We start from the raw sequence: 20,530 nt of genomic DNA, 5'->3' as shown, positions 1-20,530 counted from the left end.
CCTGGCCGCCGTCCGAGGCACCCACATCAAAGTCGATGGGTGGCGTCCAGGAGACGCTGATGGTCTTGGTCTGGCCGCGCTCCACAGAGCCCTTGGAGGGCTCGATGGTGAAGCCCTTGTGCTGCAGGGACGCGATGCTGTCCAGGCTGAACTCGACAGTCTGCAGGCATTGGTGCTGTCAGCAGGTGGGCGGGCACAGCTCCCGGGAAGCGGCGGGACTGGGGATGAGGGAGCCCAGCACCTGCCCTCTCAGCCCTGACCAGCAGGCTGCCCACCCCACACCTATCGAGGGGCAAGGCCAGGAGGGGCCTGGGTTGCCCAGGCAGTGGTGGATGCAGAGGTGCCAGGCAGGCCAGGGAAGTGCTGTGGTCACCTTCTTTGGGGACGGCTGGGTGGTCCGGATGCAGCCCACCTGCAGTTCTCGGGTGGCAGGTGGGGCCGGCGTGTCCGTGTCCAACTGGACATAAGCCAGGGTTACCAGGATGGGCTTCAGCTCCTCAGCTTCTGGAGAGGGAGGGCCTGGCTGGGGGCTCAGGGCAGGGGGGGTACCACCAAGGGAGTGTGGGAGCTGGGTCCGGCAAGGATGGTGGGCGGGGCTGGGCGAGGACAGCCGGTTTTGGGGGCTGGGCCGGGAATGCCGGCCTTACACGCAGGCCTCCAGGGCCAAGGGTGCGGTCAGAACAGGCCTGGTCCTCCTACTGCCGCCCCGGCCCTGTTGGGGCTCCCAGCACCTCAGAGGGCTCACCCTCTGTGCGCTCGGGGTCCAAGGCAGGGATCACGGTCAGGGACTCCACAGGCACATCCAGGGGGTCTCCACCTTCCACAAACATCATGTGCTTGCGGGCCGAGCCCTTCAGGAGGATCTGGTGGGAGATTTTCTGGGGGCAGGAGCACAGCAGACTCGGTCCGTGACCCGCGAATGGGGCTCCGGGAGTAGGCAGTGCTGGGGTGCAGGCCTGTGGGACTCAGGACTCTGGTCTCTCCACCGCATGACCCCCAACCTGACGCAGAGCCCCCAGGCAACAGGACTCCAATGTGGGGCCGTTTGGGGGAGGGCGAGGGCCTCAGACACGCGGACGCGGGCGGGTTGGGCCGGGAGTAGGGGTCCGGGCTGGGCTCCTGGAGCCGCACCTTTTCGAAGAGCACGACCTGAAGCCGGTCAGAGAAGTACAGGCTCTCATGGTCCGGGCTGAAGGTCACGGTGAAGTCCTGCGCCCTGCCCGGCTCCATGACGCCCTCCACCGGGACCACGCTGAACACGCTCTGGCCGCTGTAGTTCTGTGTGCCTGGGGGTAGGGTGGCCTGGCAGGTCCGGCTCCCCCCGCAGTGCCCAGCGCCCCCCAACCCCGCACCCCCACGCCCCGCACAGTCCCCTGCCAGCAGCGGTCACCCCCCCAGCCGGCCAAGCTCACCCACGACTTCCGTCCTCTGGGCCGGGGAGGCCAGGAACTGCGGCAGCCGGTGCTCGTCTCCGCTCCCGGTGGAGAGGCTGTCCAACTGCATGGAGAACTTGATGGGCAGCGGGGAATCGTTTTGCAGCTGCAAGGAGCAGGGCTCAGTCACTGGACCAGCTGGACTGGCCAACCGATGGACGGGCTGCTGCAACCAGGTCTCAGCTCCCTCTGCTGCCCCTGGGCCACACCCTGGGCAGTCAGGCTCAGGCTGGCCTTCAGCCGAACCAGCATCCCTGCCCAGGCTCTTCTCTGCCCTCACCCTCTTCCACTGAGAGCACCCCATCCCCCCATAAAACACTCCCTGGAATCCCTGGCCTGGGCTGTGCCGTCAGGACCTGGACTAAACCGGGCAGGGAAGCAGGTGTCCTGTGGGCGGCTCCATCCTAAGGTTGCCACGTCCCTCAGACCCTGGGGAGCAGCAAGAGGCAGGCGCGCCTCCCTGCCCGGGCTGCGGAGCCCACACGGCCCCTCCCCTGAGCCGGCCCTCAGCTGAGCTGCCCCCAATCCCAGGTGGGGCAGCCCACGCAAAAGCCCTGAGGCGGGAGGCCCGGGCAGCAGAGGCACCAGGGAGGTGGGGGAGGAGGGTGTGCATCCTCAGCTTCTCCTGCTAGAGAGGGCCGTGGAGGCGCTGCTGGCGGGTGGGGTGGGAGCGGCCTGCACACGCACCGGCTCCCTGACCAAGGCAGGGCTGACCCCCTCCTGAGGCACGACCCCTCCCAGGAGGCGGGGCAGGCGCCGTGTCCCTGCCACGCGCTTTACCTTGAAGCCCGCGGAGGTGGATTCTCCGGCAATCACGTAGCCCATGTTGAGGACGCCTCCTTCAATGGAGCACGTGGTCATGGACGCCACGCCTGTGCCCACGAGGGCCAGGGAGAGCGTGCCTCTCTTGGTGATGACCTCCAGCATTTCCCGGGCCTGGGGAGACCACGTCCCTTAGCGTGGAGCAGACACGTGTCAGAGACAGGTGTGGGAGCTCCGTCTCGGAGCAGCTGGCTCAGGATGTGCGGGACCTAAGATGGCTTGGAGCTCCCTGGCCTTCTCCTTCTCCTTCCAGCAAGAAGCCAGGGCCCAGGAGGGCCAGCGGCTCCCCAGGCCTGGCTGGACGACTACGGGCCTGGGCACTTGGCGGGTGTGCAGAGTGGAGACTGGGGCCGTGGAGCCCCAGGGCTGCAGCCCGGCTCAGGGTGGGCCTAGGACTCACCAGGACGCTCTCACGGGGGGAGAAGGACAGCTCCAGGACCTGGGTCTCTCCAGACACCAGCTTGCCGATGGGATTCAGCAGGACAAAGGGGCCGTTGGGGTTCAGCACGGAGTACTCCAGCTGATGGCCCAGTGTCAAGGATGGGTGACAAGTACGGGGCCGCAGCCCTTCACCAGACGCCCCTGTCCCCCTGCAGCAGGCTGCCTGGGCCGGGTATGGACAAGGATACGTCGAGACGCTCGGGGGAGATGTTCTGGATGGAGACTTTCTTTATGCCGCGTTGTCCTGAAACGGGGGAGTCAGGTCACTGCCCAGGCCTGGGGGTGGGGCATGGGAGCCCAGGCGGTGATGGGGTGCCTGGGTCCCTATGGGTGGGGGATGGCCGTGGGGGGCTGGGCCCGATCAGGACACACCTACAGCGATGTCGCCGAAGTCAGCGATGGTCTTGCCTTTGTCGGACGTCACCACGATGGATGGTGCTACCGCTGGACACCACAGCTCCAGGTACACGGTGCTGTGGGCACTGAGGTGGCGGGGAGCTGCTGAGGGCGGAGTGGGCGCCGCATGCCCCGCCCTCTCAGCCTGACCCCATGCTGGCCCCGCCCAGATCTGGGGGCTGCAGAGCGGGGACGGTGACTTCTTGGCCGACCACGCCCCACCCTGCCCAGAGCACCGCACCTGAAGCTCAGGGGTTCCGTCCCCTTCCTGTCTTTGGTGTCACCACTGGCAACAACACAGGGGACCACAAACTTGTCAAACTTGCCCTGGAAAGATCTGGTCAGGGTGGCCTGCGCAGCCTGGTACTCCTGGGAGCTGCAGTGGAACCGGCAAGGTGCTCTCACACCCCTATCCCTAGGCTGCCCCCAGCGGCCCAAGAGGCCCCGCGCTGCCCTCCATGGAGGGGTCCATAAGGCCATGCCTGCTCCCCAGGGCCCTGGGCTAGAGGGTATGAGGTGGCAGCCTTGGGGGGCCACGTTGTGGCCCAGGCTGTGGCTGTCCCAGTTTTGTCTGACCAGCTGGTTTTCTCACCCCTTCCCTGGTTGCTGTGGCGGCCTCCCCACTCCCCCGGGGTCTGGTCAGGCACCTAAGCAGAACGCCATGTTCCTGGAGCCACAGGCAAGGGTCCAGGGCTGGCGAGTGGCTCAAGCCCATTGCAGTTCTCTGGGGAGGCTGGGGCTGCTGAGCTGGGAACATGGGAGTCAGGGGCTCAGCATCTCCCCAGCCGCTGGCCTGAGGCTGTTCACAGGGACCCTGGGCCCTAGGGCCCCAGGGGAGGGAGGTGAGCAGGTGCCCAGGAAGGCAGAGCCTGAGGGGACTCTTGGTTCCAGCTGTATCTGAAGCCAGCCCCACCCTGGCCTTCCAGCCACAAGGTTCCAAACAGCTCTGCTCCAGGTGGAGGAAGTCTCTGTGGGGGGCAGCCTTCTCTGGGGCCCACCTGGACGTGAGGTCCTCTTTCTGCAGCTCCAGGGGCTGGGAGGCAGAGGCCTGGGACAGCCGGTCTCGGTTCTGCAGCCGCAGTATGGAGGACTGTCTCTGCTGGTCCTTCCTCTGGGTGGCCGTGTCCTTTTGGGAGTGCGAGGTGGGAGGCCAATTGTGGGGCTGCGCCGGGGACTCTGCTCCTGGCAGACCGCCCAGGGCAGGAGCCCAGGGGCCCAAACTCCAAGCGGCTCCCTGGGGGACACCGTCGGCAGGTGCGGAGACCCCAGTGTCTGTCTTTACCATCGGGGAGACCGAGGCCCGGGGTGGGGCAGGGCGGAGGGCTGGCCGAACTGGGGGTCCTGCTCCCTGTGCCCTGCCCCCAGCCTCACTGCCCTGCCAGCGGGCTGCAGGCCCTGCCCCTCCTCCTGCGCTTGCTATGACAGCACGGGTGCTCAAGATCAGGCCCCAGAGGCCGCGGGGAGTCGCGGGGTCTCTGCATCCCCAGGGCAGCAGCAGGCAGGCCCTGGGCTCTGACTGCCCAGCTCTGTTGGACGCCCTTTCCTGGCAGGAGCCCGGCGGTGGCTGCCTCTCCAGGCCTGAACTTGCTAGGATGCACAGGCCCCTTTGAGGTTCATCTGTTCCCCCTCCATTGTAAGGGCAAGCCCCCTGCTAACCAGCGCACAGGGGCCCGGCCCGCCCTCCCAGGACCACCGTCTGGGGCTCCACCTCGCCTAGCGATGCTTTCAAGAGGGGAGGGAGGAGCCTTGCCGAGGAAAAGTGTTAACCTCTTGAAACAGTTCCACACACACGAGGCTGCAGAAGAGTCTGCCCAGGGCTCCTGACCCCCGGCCCCCAGCCTCAAGGCCGGCGGGGCCTGCTCCCAAGCCTTTGTGCAGCGGCCTGGTGCACAGTGGGCAGCACCCCCGTCTCCCGCCCCCCCATGTACCGATTTGGCCTCAGCTTCTTTGGTCAGGGCCTGTAAGGCTTCCTGGTGGATCAGCTCGCGGGTCAGCACGGGCCGGAAGGCCACCCGGACCAGGCACCTCTGTGAGGAGAGAGGCCGGAGGGCAGAGGGGCCCCTGTGGGTGCCCCCAGCACCCCGCTGCCGCCACCGCCAGGATCCCCTGGTCACGCTCTTGGACATCCTGGGGTGATACCCCATCTCTGCTTTGGGGTCTCAGCTTAGACGAGCCCTTCTGGACGGTCCTTCCTGACCTTTGCCCCCGGAAGTTGGGGTGGCTGCAGACATGATCACCAAGCCCCTCTCACCACGCGGGGGGGCGGTCCTGAGATGGACCATCCCACTGCCCACGGGGCACGAGTGAGAAGGGGACGTTTGTGTTCAGCCACTGAGACTTGGGGGTGAGTCCCTGCACCCTCACCTGTCCCCCCTTCTGAAGCACGTCCACCTTGCAGTCCACCCCCTGGGACAGCCCCGGGTCCCAAAGGGGGTTCACTCACCACGGCCTGCCCCGTGCTCAGTGCAGCAAGGGAGCAGGGTGGGTAACGGCTGCAGTAGCCCCCTTGGAGAGGGGGACCATGACCTAAGCTGAATTTGCTCAGTTTACTAAAATGCATTTCAATAATCACTGAGACACTGCCAGGGTCCAGGGCCTGCATGTGCCCCTTCCCACTGAGTCCCCTCACAGTGGCTGTCACCCCTGACTCTTCAAGGTAAGGAATTCAGCTCGGAGGGGCTGTGATGGGCCCAGGGAGTCTCTGCCTCCAGGCCCGGGCTCTTTCTGCTTTATCAGCAAAAGCAGTGGTGGGGAAACCTTTCGCCAATCAGCCGGTGGGCAGGCACCCTGTGCTCCTGGTGACCAGGCGCTGTGTGGTCTCTGTGCCCATCTGCTGTGAGATCCAAGGGCTGCACACCCTCCCTCCAGCCAGGGGCCCGTGGGGTCAGCTGCCCGTGGGTGCCCCGCCTCTGGGGCCAAGTTGGGCTGGCGGAGGGCACCGTGGCCTGCTTGGGTCTGATAAGAATCCAGGTTGATCTCCACGTCTGCTGTCTGGTTGAATCGCTGCGGTCCAGGGAGAGTAGAGACCGGCCCCTTGGGCTGGCCCCGCCCCGGCCCACCCGTGGGGCCCACACCCACCTTTCCTGGCCACACGGTGCCCACCGAGGGTGAGATGGTGATGGGGGAGTCTGGGGGCAGCAGGAACTCGAAAGATGTGGGCCCCACAGGGGATGTGTCCTCCAAGCCGATGCGGGGTACCGAGGGCGTCGGCGGGTTCATGCTCAGGCGGGAGTTGATGACGTACAGGGTGGCCACCGACGTGTTGTACAAGGAGGTGGCCGCAAACTTGACCTGGTAGTGGGACAGCCCCAGGAGCGGGTGGACACCCACAGCCCGGCACGTCAGCTTGAAGCACCTGGAAGTGACAGCGTGGGCAGTTCAGCTCAAAATTTTAGTAAATTTTGAAAATACTTTGTGCCCCTGTGCACATTTTAATAAGATAGTTAAAAATTTAATCACAAGTTTAAACATTTGCAAAGCAGGTAATTTCTGGCTTATTTCCTTAAATATTCACTGACATTTAAAAAATAAAACTGATAGGGGACTTCCCTGGTGGTCCAGTGGTTAAGACTCTGCGCTCCCAATGCAGGGGGCCTGGGTTTGATCCCTGGTCAGGGAACTAGATCCCACATGTTGCAACTAAAGATCCTGCATGCCGCAACTAAGACCCGACACAGCCAAATAAATATTTTAAAACCTGATAACTTACTCCTTAAATATAAACATGGGAATCTATATACCATAGTGAATTGATTCTTTTTTTTTTTTTTGGCTGTGTCGGGTCTTTGTTGCTGCACGCGGCTTTCTCTCCTTTCGGCTAGCGGGAGCTACTCTTCGTTGTGGTGTGCAGGCTTCTCATTGTGGTGGCTTCTCTTATTGCGGAGCACGGGCTCTAGGCGCGCAGGCTTCAGTAGTTGTGGCTCGTGGGCTCTAGAGCAGGCTCAGTAGTTGTGGTGCACGGGCTTAGTTACTCCGCAGCATGTGGGATCTTCCAGGACCAGGGCTCGAACCCATGTCCCCTGCATTGGCAGGCGGATTCCCAACCACTGCGCCACCAGGGAAACCCCGTGAATTGATTCTTGCCACCATCCGGTTTTAAGAAAAAAGAACAGATATTTGGGATTTTAACCAGTGGAAAATTTACAGTCCATGTTGCTTTGAACTCCTATTTCCATTGCACTCCTGCCATTGGATTTTATCCTAATTACATATGTTTTAATGCTTTATGAGGTGATGTCGATGGCCCTGTCATACTTGTCCGTAACAAAAATGTGTTCATAGATTGAAATATTTCAATGTATATTTTTGTGTCCTGTGACCACAGGCTCTAAATGTTAAAAAAATTCCTTCTGGGTGGAGATGTCATTGAGGTTATTGTTACAAGTTAATTAGTTGAAATAGCACAAATGTATGGAATGTGATAATCATTACATATAAAAAGTAAGAGCTGCTTGGAGTCACTTCAGGAAGGTGATGGAGCTGTTTCCCAGCTGGTTCAAGGGACTGTGAGGGACGCGGCCTGTGGCCTTGCTCCATTGACCTGGGAACTGGGGGTGGGGGGCCCACCCAAGTCCCCTCCAGCCCCTTCCTCTCCATTCTTGTGACCATGTGTCTTCCGATGTCCCTCTGAGGAGCCCCCCGTGGCTCTCTCAGGTCCTGCTCCACTTTGCTGCAGGGAAAGACCATCAGGTCCCATCACCCAGGCCCAGGCAGATGCTGCGACCTGCAGGCAGCGGGTTCACCCAGGACACCCAGGGCCACGTTTGCTGAAAAAATGCTTTTATCTCCGTGCACGCTATACATGTTTCTCTCCCCCTCAAAAACCACCGAGGTGAGATGAGTCCATCGGCGTGTGGGGAATGTTCTCCTGACCTCAGAGGCAGACATGCAACATGCCTGGCCTCCGTGCCTAGCTACGTGCGAGCCTCCAGCTTCTTTTATCTGGTCACACAGGCAGCTGGTGCCCGTCACAGGGGCCAGGCCAAGGGTACAATCAGCCCTGCTCTGGGGGTGTGCCTGACCTCCGGAATGTCATCACCATCATCATCATCACCATCACCAGCATCATCATCATCACCATCATCACCATCACCACTATCATCATCACCATCATCACCACCATCATCACCATCATCACCACCACCATCATCATCACCATCATCACCATCATCATCACCGTCATCACCGTTATCACCACCATCATCACCATCATCACCACCATCATCACCGTCATCACCATCATCATCACCATCACCACCGTCATCACCATCACCATCACCATCATCACCACCATCATCACCATCATCACCGTCATCACCATCATCACCACCACCATCATCATCACCATCATCACCATCATCATCATCGTCATCACCGTTATCACCACCATCATCACCATCATCATCACCGTCATCACCACCATCATCACCGTCATCACCACCATCATCACCATCATCACCACCATCATCACCATCATCATCACCGTCATCATCACCGTCATCACCACCATCATCACTGTCATCACCACCATCATCATCACCATCACCACCATCATCACCATCACCATCATCATCACCGTCATCACCACCACCATCAACACCATCACCATCATCACCGTCATCACCATCGTCATCACCATCATCATCACCATCACCATCATCACCACCATCATCATCACCATCATCACCATCACCATCATCATTGTCACCATCACCATCACAATCATCACCATCATCGTTACCATCACCACCATCATCATCATCGTCACCACCATCATCATCATCACCATCACCATCATCATAATCACCGTCATCATTATCAACATCACCGTCATCACCACCTCCATCTCCATCAGCATCATCATTATCATCATCATCACCATCATCAGCAGCAGCAGTACTGGGCCGAGGGCAGCAAGATTTCCCATCTTCTCCTGTTCTCTCTGGAAAATTTGTGTCAAATTGGCATCATTTTTTCTTTAAATGTTTGGAAGAACTCATCAGTGAAGCCATCTGCATCTTTCATTTTGGGAAGCTTTTAAACTTAAAAAAATTTTTTTGCATTTAAAAATATATTTATTGGGCCCCACAGGGCCCCTTGGCTTGATCGGAAGCTCGGGAATCTCTCTCCATGCCAGCCTCCTTCAGGAGAGCGGAGGGTTGGAGGATATCTCTGAGTCCAGATCGCCACGGACTCCCTGCCACAGGCTGTGGCTGACTCGGCTGCGGAACTCCGAGGCTGCGGTGGAGAACGGGGGAGAGGCTGACCTAGCGGCTGCGGAGGCTTCTTTTGCCTCAAGGACACCTTCTCTTCTCTTGCCCGTGCCAGCCTGGACTTCCACTCCGAGGAAACACTAAATATTGGAGGACCAGAAAGAGGGCGTACGGAAGTCGCAACGCACCCGTCAGCACCTACAAGCCTGGAAACTGTTGGGTCCCCAGCAGCTTTATCAGGTAAATTAGGAAGGCTACCTCACTAACAGGTACAGAAATCTCAAGGTATTTTCGGGAACTTGAAAAGGGAGGAATTCACCTAGATCTGATCAGATGCCCCACGACCTACAACCAGGGCATTACATACATACTGGAAAAGACATAATTTAAGGGACTATCTCCAAACTGGATGGAAGGACCCTTATCAGATTACAATAGGTTTACATCAAGATGATGATGATGCAAAGATTCCAGCCATTTCTCAGAACAGATCCTGCCAAAACAACAGCAGATGTCACCCTGGGGCCCTTAATTAGACAGGGTGAGCGCTCCGTGACCCCAGCTAAGCAGGGTCTACGAGCCCCTTGCCAGCCTGAAGAAGCTACAGAAGACAGGCCGTCATCCCTCATCCTCCCAATAAAGACTTCTTGGGGTTCATGTCTCTCGGCGGGGGGGAGGGGGATTGTGAATAGGAGATAGATGGGCCCCTGGGCCGGACAGCTGGCGTTTGTCAAGTGGAGCAAGACTGAAGTTTTGTCCTCGGCCAGACAAGAACGACGCCCGTTTCCCTTCCTCCATTGATACGGAGAGAATGAACTAGCAGCGGGGAATTAGCAAAAATAGAAATGAAGTTTTCCCTCTCCTGAGAACAAGGAAAATAAAGGGAACAGCGAACAGGCTAGAGAAGAAACATAACCTGGCCTGAAAGAGTTCATCACTCCTTGTTTTTGTTTAACTGTTACTAATCTGTAGTGTCTGTAACTAGATTTGTACTTCACAAAGCTAACCTATTACTCTAAAACACTATGTGAATTACATCCTGCACTCCCTTGTAGCAGATCACCCCTTGTAGCATTTGCATTTCAGAAAAAAAGTCGCAGGCCAATAACCCAGAGACAAAAAGACCCAATTATGGGGGCTGCCTGATGCCAGCTGCGACTGTTTTGCGAAGGAAGGGGGACACTGTTCTTGAGGCGCTAGCCTGCTGTGTCTTCCCTTCTGCCTGGCAGAAAAATAAAGCCTTCCTAGGGAAAAAAAAAAAAGAAAGAAAAAAAATATTTATTTATTTATTGCCCATTTTTGTTTCCTTTTCTGTCATGTTTAAAAAAATTTGGGGGGGGGGCTTCCCTGGTGGCGCAGTGGTTGAGAGTCCGCCTGCACATGCAGGGGACACGGGTTCGTGCCCCGGTCCGGGAAGATCCCACATGCCGCGGAGCGGCTGGGCCCGTGAGCCATGGCCGCTGAGCCTGCGCGTCCGGAGCCTGTGCTCCGCAACGGGAGAGGCCACAGCAGTGAGAGGCCCGCGTACCGCAAAAAAAAGAAAAAAATTGCCTAACTATTTATTTATTTATTTATCTATCTCCTCTGGGTTCCGCGCGCCCTGCTTTAACCCCTGAGGTCTCACAGTTCGAGCTTTCCTAGCATCCCCAAGACGGCTCCTGGCTGAGTTTGGCAGTTTCAATTTATACGTAGATAGTTCTTGAAGAAACACTAAACGCACATTCAATCAGCAAACATCTACGGAGCTTCTACCATAGGTCCTGAGCACTGAGGTTATCTCACAATCCCCTCTTTTCCTGGGGTTTGTTTTCCAGAGGCTGAGAGCATTGTGAACAAGCCCAGAAGGGTCCCAGCCCACGGACGGGTCACTAAGTCCGAGGGGAGGGGCGGGCAGTGGGACGCAGCAGGGTGGCAGAGTCTGGTGCCTGGTTTCCTCCACGGGTTCTAACTCTGCACTTTGCTCCCAAAGATCACGACCGTGAACCCCTTCCTGCTTTCCCTCAGGTGTGTCAGATCCTGGGCCCGCCTGTCCCGCCATGGCCACGTGCCCGGCTGGAGGAGGGCATCAGCCCGACCTTACCCAGGGCTGCCCAGGCCCCCAGCCAGGACCAGACAGCAGCTCGGGCTGGATTGTGGGTGGGGACTGGAGAGGAAGGGAAGGAGAGGGGCAGGAGGGCTGGTTCCACGGGGGCGGGATGCCCACCACATTCCAGACCAGAGGCTGATGATCCCAAGTGGCGAGAGCCGGCCCTTGTGCCAGACCCCCTCCACATCCAGTCCACTTCTCCCTCCCCAGCACCTTCTTAGCCCCAGTTCTCAGCGTAGCCACGGAGGCCAGGGAGGTCCAGAGACTGGGCCATCACACGGTGCATGAGGGCAAGCGGGGCTCGTGCCCAGGGGATGCTCTGCACACTCACACACGCCCACGGGTGCACTCACACATGTGCATAGCACACACGCCTGCAAGGCAGCCTGGATCCCAGGCGTACGGACCTGGGTCTAAGCTTCCTGAGGCCGGCACTGTTGCCCAGCCCTGTGGTCAGCCTGGACGGCCAGGGGCGGCTCCTCCCAAGCTGGCTGCCAGGGCCCTCCATGCGCCCCCCTCCTGCCAAGCTCACCGGTTAATCTCTGACTTGCAGACGAGCTCGAAGTTGTATTCCTTGGCCTTGGTGGGCTGAAAGATTATGTCGAGTTGCAGAGTTTCCAGCGGCAGGATTGTCCCGAACCCATCATTGGGCTGGATGTCCACAAACTGGCAAACGGAAGACCATGGATGCCAAAGTGAAAACTCAGTGACCTGCTGGGGAGGGCTGCAGGGAGCCGGCACGGACATGCGTGTGGCCGGGGTGCGGCAGTATGTGAGCGAGTGTGGACGTGTGTGTGGCTACATGCATGTAAGATGCATGTAAGTGTGCTACATGGGTGTGAGCCCCTGTGTATGTGATCATGTGTGCAGATGAGTGTGTGTGAGAGGGTGGTGTGCGTGCATGTCTGTGTGTGTCTGCCTGCATGTGAGCACTTGTGTGTATGTGCGAGTGTGTGTCTGCATGCACGTGAGCACGTGTGGATATGAGTGTGTGTATGTGTCTGCAGGCACATGTACACATGTGTGTGTGTGTGTCTGTGTGTGTGACTGTGTCCGCATATATGTGAGCGGGCAGCGGGGGCCCTGGAGGAGTGAGGACAGCCAGGCCTGGGCCTCGTCTTGGCCGCCCTGCAGGGCCAGGCCGTCAAGAGTCCTGGAAAGAAGGGCGGGGAGAGGACTCTGGATCCTGAGGGTGCAGCGGGCGGACAGAGGGCAAGAGAGGCAGCGTGAGGTGGGGATGGGGCCGCGGGCATGAGGAGAGGGACGGCCAGAGAGACGCCCCGGCCGAGGTGCCTGGAGGTGAGTGTGGAGTCCGGGAGTGGCTCAGGCGCCTGGACCCTGGGCAGCAGCCCATGCCCCAAACCTCCCGCTCTGACCACACGAGGCACCTTGGGGAGCCTGACGAACCCAAACTCCTGGGGCAGGAGGGAGTGGTTGCAGAGGCTGACTTGGGTCCTGATGGCCTCGTAGATGGTGCAGTAGCCGAAGTCCACCCCCGAGGGGCTGAGCTCCAGGTCCGAGGTGGTGACTATGGCGTGGACAGTAAACCCCACGGGTTTGATCTGAAGTGTGGAGGGCAAGCGCATCCGGCCACTGAGGTCAGTTTACGCAAGTGTTTCCAAAAATGAGAACAGCACCATCCCGGCTGTGAGCTGATGGCCGACGGTGCACCTTTCAGGGACACAACCCCTTCCCTGTTGGCCCCTGGCTTGGGACGGGCAGCACGGGTGGGCGGGTGCAGAAGTGCACATGTGCACACACGTGTGCACCTGTGCGTCTACGTGTGTGGTGCATTGTGTGCTCACATGTGGCGTGTGTACGGAGGATGTGCACACTCCTGGGCACCTGGATCTCCGTGTGGGGTGGACTGTACACATGTGTGTGTTTGGGTGCCCTGGGGACAGCCCTGCCGGCCCTGGACAGCACTCGGGGCCTCTCTCCGATCCACAAAGATCCTCCCTCCGTCTCCCCTGTGCCCTCTGCTCCCCAAGGGCGCCTGCGCTCCCAGAAGTGCCCCACACAGACCTGGTCAGCCACCCGGATAGTCATCGGGGCCTCCAGGACTCTGCTTTCCTTGTCAAAATACTTCCCGGCATCTTCCGGGAGGGAGCGTCTGAAAGAGACAGGAGGCACTCGAATGTTCTTTTCTTCTTTATATTTGCGAAACGACAAAATGCTGAACTATGAGTGTGTTTTGAATTCAGACGAGAGCTAGAATTTACATAAAAGGTAAGAAACACAGGAGCCACGACGTGGGCGTCGAGCCAGCTTCTGGCTCTCACCTAGAGTCCCCCCCACCCCGGGTGGAGGGACCCCGCCGCGCCACGCACCTGGGCAGGAACTTGAGCCGCACCGAGTAGGACGACAGGGCCTGGATGCAGGCGGTCTTGGGCAGGAGCTCCAGGTGGCCCTGCAGCCCCTTGCACACCTCGAAGTGCAGGCGCAGGGCGGTCTTCGACCTGCAGCGCCCGAGGGCCGGGCGGGCGACGCTGCGTTTGGTCCCTGCGGGTCGGCCTGTACCCACCCCCCAGGGCCCAGGGCACACCCTCCCAGATGCCCCCCACCCCCTACTGTCGGGGAGTCTTCAGAGCCCTGCTCGCCAAGGGCAGGTTTTCCTGAAGTGACATCTGCTGAGGAATCCTTACAAATAAAAACATCGCAACTGAAAGGCGCCCAGTCGGTTCTCAGAAACCTAGTGTTTTCTGGGAAGACCCTCACGGGGCAGGTGCTGAGTGCAGGGACCTGGGGCGTGGGCGCCGGCCCTCCCAGAGTCTTGCCCTCCCCGCCCAGGCGTGGGCACGTGCCAGCACGAGCCCTGCAGGACGCTCGGGAGGTCCCCAGACGGCCAGGCCTTGGCCAGTGACCGCAGTTTCCCCAAGTTTTGTCCCTGTTTTCAACTCAGGGCCAGCCAGAGAAGCCAGATGTGCCCCCAACCAGCCACGTGGGGCGCCCCATCCTAGCCACCTCAGGCCACAGCCCCCATCGGTGCGCTGCCCCTCCCCTCCTGTCCAGTCTCCAGGAAGAAAGGTGATGGTCAAGCTGCCCCAGGCCTTCCTGGGCTGCCCGGGAACCCTGGGCCGTGGTCCAGAGCCTCCCAGGCCTTCCAGCCCCTCCTTAACTGCCTGGGGTGATTGTTGCCTGCCTCGTGGCTGCTGGGGCCTCACCCTGAGGGCTAAGCCCCTCTGCAAGGAGAGCCCACAGCCAGACAGGGACCACGGGGAGATCCACGGGCTCCTGGGTGCTCCTGGCCGAGGAGGAGTAAAAGGGGGCCCCTTTGACCTCTGACCCCCAGTGTCACCAAGCCCCTCCCCTCAGTGACCTCTGGCCCCAGTGTCACTCAGCACTGGGTGTCCCCTGCCACGGAATGTGCCCAGACTGGCCCTCCCGCCCTCAGCAGGCAGCAGCCCCGCCCAGGTTCCCGTGCTGGCTGGGCTCCTTCTTGAGCAGCTGTTCATGTGACCAGGGTCATTGCGAACGAGCGCCTTTGCTACACCTGTGTCCGTAAACCCGGTAAATTAAACAAGTGAGTAATGCTGAATTCTAAAATCACTCGACAGGGACTTCCCTGGTGGTCCAGTGGTTAAGACTTTGCCTTCCAGCGCAAGGGGTGAGGGTTTGATCCCTGGCCGGGGAGCTAGGATCCCACGTGCCTCGCGGCCAAAAAACCAAAACATTAAACAGAAGCAATATTGTAACAAATTCAATAAAGACTTAAAAATGGTCCACGTCAAAAAAAATCTTAAAAAAATATAATAAAATCACTCAACAAATGTACGCCGTCGAGCCTGTGCCTTGGGGAGGGGCTGAGAAAGCACAACTCCCCCCCCCGCCCGGCTCCCCGTCACCACCCTGCCCGGGAGTGGACACGCTCTGTGTCCCGAGGTAAACTGGCCAGAGCCCTGCAAAACCTAGTTTCCTGAACAAATCCACCTGAGTCCTGTCCCGAGTTCCCAGCTCCCCGGTGAGAACAGGCCCCCTGACGTTTGCAGTGCTGAGGCCCAGGGACCCAGCGGCTGGCACACGTGCCAGTCCGTTTCCACCCAGGCTGCCCATCACCCCCCCCACCCCCGCCCCCAGGCTGGAAGCGGGGCCCCGTGTGTCAGCAGCCTGCCAGGTACGCAGGTGTGTTTGGTTAATGAAAACCCATTAAGCTCTAACTGTAGAATTTGCCTGCTTTTCTCCATGTAATTGAATTTCACTAAAAATTAAAAAGAGCATAAAAAAGAAATGACAACTGTGGTGTCCGGACGCCCTTGCAAAACACTGCGAATGAAACATGCTTCTTGTCTCGGGGCTCCGTCCATGGTCCTTCAGAGGACACGCCTCCTTCCCTGTCTGTGTCCGAGAGGGGCCTGGCCCGGCCATGTTGGGGGCGAGCTCCCCAGAGACGCAGGGGTGACAACACTGACTTACTCTCACGGTTCTGGAGGTCAGGACCGGACACAGTCTCCCGGGGCGGAAGCCCAGCTGCGGGCAGGGCTGGTCCCCTGGGAGGCTCCGTGGGGAATCGTTTCCTGGCTTTTCCAGCTTCTGGTGGCACCGTGTCCCTTGGCTCGTGGTCCCTGTCCCATCTTCAAGGCCAGCAGCCTAGCATCTGCCAACCTCTGTCTGACTCTGGCCCTCCAGCCTCCCTCCTATGACAGCCCTGGGGTTCCAGTGGGCCCTTGGGGTAACCCCAGGTGACCCCCACCCCGAGGTCCGTGACCTCACCCCTGCCGAGGGCTCACCGTGTGTGGACGAGGATGGAGTCCTGATACAGCCGGTCGTACATGCAGATCTTCAGGTCTACGTTGGGCTTTGGCACCCAGACTGGCACGTCGATAGCAACACCGACGACTTTGAAATATAACTGAATTTGAACATGAAAATCCGACAACACGTATTTCCATCAGCAGAGCAGGCGGTGACCGTGAGTACTAACGCAGAGCTCAGCGGCAGCGTTTTGTGACTCTTACAAGAACTGGAAGGTTAATAATCAAACTGGCCATGTTTTGGGGATCATGGCACTTTTTACATCATATAATTTAAACAATCCTTTTTATTTTCAAATTTTTTAAACATAAAAAGATAGAATGGTACGATGGATTGTCACGTACCCACCACGCAGCTTCATAAATATCAACATTTTTAGCTGTTTAAAAAAACCCGGGCTTCCCTGGTGGTGCAGTGGTTAAGAATCCGCCTGCCAATGCCGGGGACATGGGTTCGAGCCCTGGTCCGGGAAGATCCCACATGCCACGGAGCAACTAAGCCCGTGCACCCCAACTACTGGGCCTGTGCTCTAGGGTCCGTGAGCCACAACTACTGAAACCCTCACGCCTAGAGCCCACGCACTGCAACGAAGAGTAGCCCCCGCTCACCGCAACTAGAGGAAGCCGCGTGCAGCAACGAAGACCCAAAAATACGGCCAAAAATAAAAAAACAAATAAATTTATCGAAAAAACCAACAGCTGTTTTACTGCAGACTCATGCGTCACACAGGCAGTACACGCAGCTGATACAAACGGAAGCTCAGGGCTCGCGAAGGGCCCAGTAGGCACGTGCTTCTCCCCACCTCGGACCCTGGCGTCGGCTTCCTGCACTCAGACCAGGATGTCCTGCAGAGAGAGCCTGTGCACAGCAGCCCCCCTCAGGCAGACAGTGACCACCAGCCCACACAACTGGGTGGAGGGCTTCCCTTTCTACCACCTGCGGGACTGTGACCTTAGAACACACAGCGCCGGATCCGAGGCCACAGGGTCACTGAAACATACAACCCATCTCCAGGGCCAGAGACAAGAGGACAGAATAAACGGAAAGCGCGGCCAGAGAGACGGAGCAGCCGGGAGAGGCCAGAGAGACGGAGCAGCTGGGAGAGTCGGGAGGGGGTCTGAGGAGAAGCACGGCCACCCCACTCAAAGGCAGTGGTGACAGCAGGTGAACGGTGATCCACCGAGGGGGGCGGGGGGGCTGCTGCCGAGAGGCGCTGAGACCCGGAGCAGCGTCCTGACCGCACGGCCAGGCAGGTCACAAAGAGACTGGTCCCGCCGGCACCTGAATCAGGGCCAGGCGAGCAGGCGGACACATGCGGTGACACGTGACACACAAGGCCGGGGGACAGGCGTCCGTGAAGCAGACGGGGTGGTCGGCACAGGAAGGCCTCGTCTACGGAGGAGCCAGCCAGGTAGGGTAAGAAAGGCACAGACATGGAAACGAAGGGCCAGCCTGCGCTGGGGCCATCCTCACGCGGAGACAGTGGGCAGCATCCTCACACCCCTGGAAGGGAGGGGTCCACAGGCCGGCAGAACCCAGCACATGTCACGAGGGACCCACCTCAGGAAAGCAGGCGGGCAGGATGGGAATCCAGACCCCGTTCACCCCTGGAGGCCGGGAGCCACCCCAGGCGCTGTGTGTGTACCACGCCCGGGTGAGGAGGTGGGGTAGGAGAGTGGTCAGGGCGTTCACTGCCCCGGCTCGCCTGGCAGGGCCCCCATGGGCTGGAGCGTCCTTGACCCGAGGTCACAGCCCCAGCCAGGCCATCCTCTCCAAGTGCTCAGTTACCCAGGTCTGGTCCCTGCTCCTTCCTGACACCACAGCAGGGGCTCTGTGGGGACCTATGGGGCTACCGCGGGGAACTGTGGGACTCCATGGTTACTGTGGACATGTGGGAACAGTGTGAGTATTATGGTATACTGTGGGGTATTGTAGGGTATGGCCTATTCCTTGGGGTTTCTGTTACAAATAAATGAATATTGTGTCTCAAATCCCTGGCCCCTGACAGACTCATTCCTATATGGAAAACACACCAGAGCAGAGACTCCTGATGGCGACAGGAGAGGAGAGTGTGGACGGTCACACCTGGACATGGCCACCTGCCTGGAATCGTGGACCACGGAGTTGGGTCAGAACTCCTGAGGCAGTGGGGGCAGAGTCGGAGGAGATGCTAATAATGCTAATGACAGTTAAGTGAAACCGAGACATCGAGGGCCAAGAAAGAGGATAAATAAAAGGGACCCAAAATCGTGTCTTATTTTGGTCATAAGGAAGTGGTGGTGGAGTGAACTGCTGGGGTACCATCCGTCTTGGAGGATGGTCCTCTTGCACTTAAAAAATAGAAAGTCAGGGCTTCCCTGGTGGCACAGGGGTTAAGAATTTGCCTGCCTGCAGGGGACATGGGTTTGAGTCCTGGTCTGGGAAGATCCCACATGCCATGGATCAACTAAGCCCGTGAGCCACAACTACTGAGCCTGCACTTAGAGCCCGTGAGCCACAGGCTTACTGAGTCTGTGTGCCACAACTGCTGAAGCCTGCATGCCTAGAGCCCATGCTCCGCAACAAGAGAAGTCACTGCAATGAGAAGCCCACGCACCGCAACGAAGAGTAGCCCCCGCTCGCCACAACTAGAGAAAGCCCGCACACAGCAACGAAGACCCAACGCAGCCAAAAAAAAAAAAAATTATAAAAAAGAAATAGAAAGTCATGTGGGATTTAAGGGCTGGGAAAGGGGAGGGAACTGTTCATTGAATGAAAGTAGAATTTCCAAATAACAGGGAAAAAAGGAATAAGTAGCAACTTGATCAAACCAATGAAAACAAGAAAACTGAACGTGAGGAAACAATATGATAAAATGAATAGTAGACAAATCTAATGGAAGTAGTAAAACAAAGTGTGTCAATATTATGCTGCAAATGCACTGGATTCTCCCCCTAAAGGCAGACAACATTAGTCTGGGTCCACAGACAAAACCTGGCTCCTTAAAAGACACACGAAGTCATTAAAAAAGAATAAATATCGGCCGGGGCCGGGGGGGAGGACAAAGGGATATGAGGTGAAGGTGAAGCAGAGGAAAGCAGCAGTGCCTGTCGTTATTGTGGGATCAGCTGGATAGAGAGGTGCCATGAGCAGCAGGATGAAGGGGGATGTTTGGTTCTGGTGAAAGGCACAATTCACGATAAGAAAACGACTATAAACCCTCATGCGTGAGACAATAAAGCAGCTGAACAGAGCCCTCTGTTGGAAGTGTAAGGAGACCTCTCGCACTGCTGGTGGGAATGGGAATTGGTACAGCCACTATGGAGAGCAGTATGGAGGTTCCTTAAAAAACTACCAATAGAACTACCATATGACCCAGCAATCCCACTACTGGGCACATACCCTGAGAAAACCATAATTCAAAAAGAGTCATGTACCAAAATGTTCATTGCAGCTCTACTTACAATAGCCAGGACATGGAAGCAACCTAAGTGTCCATCAACAGATGAATGGATAAAGAAGATGTGGCACATATATACAGTGGAATATTACTCAGCCATAAAAAGGAACAAAACTGAGTTATTTGTAGTGAGGTGGATGGACCTAGAGACTGTCATACAGAGTGAATTAAGTCAGAAAAAGAAAAACAAACATCGTATGCTAACACATATTTATGGAATCTAAAAAAAAAAAAAAAGGAAACAAATGGATCTGAAGAACCTAGGGGCAGGACAGGAATAAAGACGCAGACTTAGAGAATGGACTTGAGGACACGGGGAGGGGGAAGGGTAAGATAGGACGAAGTGAGAGAGTTGCATGGACATATATACACTACCAAATGTAAAACAGCTAGTGGGAAGCAGCTGCATAGCACAGGGAGATCAGCTCGGTGCTTTGTGACTACCTAGAGGGGTGGGATAGGGAGGGTGGGAGGGAGACACAAGAGGGAGGAGATATGGGGATATATGTGTATGTATAGCTGATTCACTTTGTTATAAAGCAGAAACTAACACACCATTGTAAAGCAGTTATACTCCAATAAAGATGTTAAAAAAAAAAAAGTGTAAGGAGAACTTGTCAAAGATCGGGTCATAAGGGAAGATAGATGTGTGGAAGGAACACGGAGGGAAGCCAAAGCATCTTGACAAAGAAGAACAAAGCTGGGGGAATCATCCTCCCTGAACTCCAGACTATACTGCAAAGCTACAAGCAACAAAACTGCATGGTACTGGCACAAAAACAGACACATAGATCAATGAAACAGGAAAGACAGCCCAGAGATAAACCCATGCACTTATGGTCACCGAATCTATGACAAAGGATGAAAGAACATACAATGGAGAAAAGACAATCTCTTCAACAAGTGGTGCTGGGAAAACTGGACAGTTACATGTAAAAGAATGAAATTA

The 20,530-nt window shown here is 57.6% G+C and overlaps 1 protein-coding gene across 1 annotated transcript in view; it reads right to left on the bottom strand.

The window, feature by feature from the left end:
* CFAP74 (cilia and flagella associated protein 74) overlaps positions 1-20,530 on the bottom strand; it is a 78,526-nt gene that overhangs the window by 877 nt on the left and 57,119 nt on the right. The window contains exons 20-37 of the mRNA XM_049696341.1: positions 16,118-16,239; positions 13,721-13,849; positions 13,416-13,503; positions 12,779-12,952; positions 11,923-12,056; positions 6,171-6,447; positions 5,021-5,119; positions 4,091-4,218; positions 3,334-3,468; positions 3,069-3,178; positions 2,885-2,940; positions 2,656-2,775; positions 2,214-2,369; positions 1,413-1,539; positions 1,132-1,286; positions 746-878; positions 374-504; positions 26-160 (exon numbers count right to left, since the gene is read on the bottom strand). Coding sequence (XP_049552298.1) covers positions 26-160; positions 374-504; positions 746-878; positions 1,132-1,286; positions 1,413-1,539; positions 2,214-2,369; positions 2,656-2,775; positions 2,885-2,940; positions 3,069-3,178; positions 3,334-3,468; positions 4,091-4,218; positions 5,021-5,119; positions 6,171-6,447; positions 11,923-12,056; positions 12,779-12,952; positions 13,416-13,503; positions 13,721-13,849; positions 16,118-16,239 — 2,409 coding nt within the window. The remainder of the gene's footprint in view (positions 1-25; positions 161-373; positions 505-745; positions 879-1,131; positions 1,287-1,412; positions 1,540-2,213; positions 2,370-2,655; positions 2,776-2,884; positions 2,941-3,068; positions 3,179-3,333; positions 3,469-4,090; positions 4,219-5,020; positions 5,120-6,170; positions 6,448-11,922; positions 12,057-12,778; positions 12,953-13,415; positions 13,504-13,720; positions 13,850-16,117; positions 16,240-20,530) is intronic.

Source organism: Orcinus orca, chromosome 1 (assembly GCF_937001465.1).
Source record: "Orcinus orca chromosome 1, mOrcOrc1.1, whole genome shotgun sequence".
Taxonomy (NCBI): Eukaryota; Metazoa; Chordata; class Mammalia; order Artiodactyla; family Delphinidae; genus Orcinus; species Orcinus orca.
The sequence above is the reverse complement of the archived record's forward strand: the minus strand, read 5'-3'. Positions and strand labels throughout refer to the sequence as shown.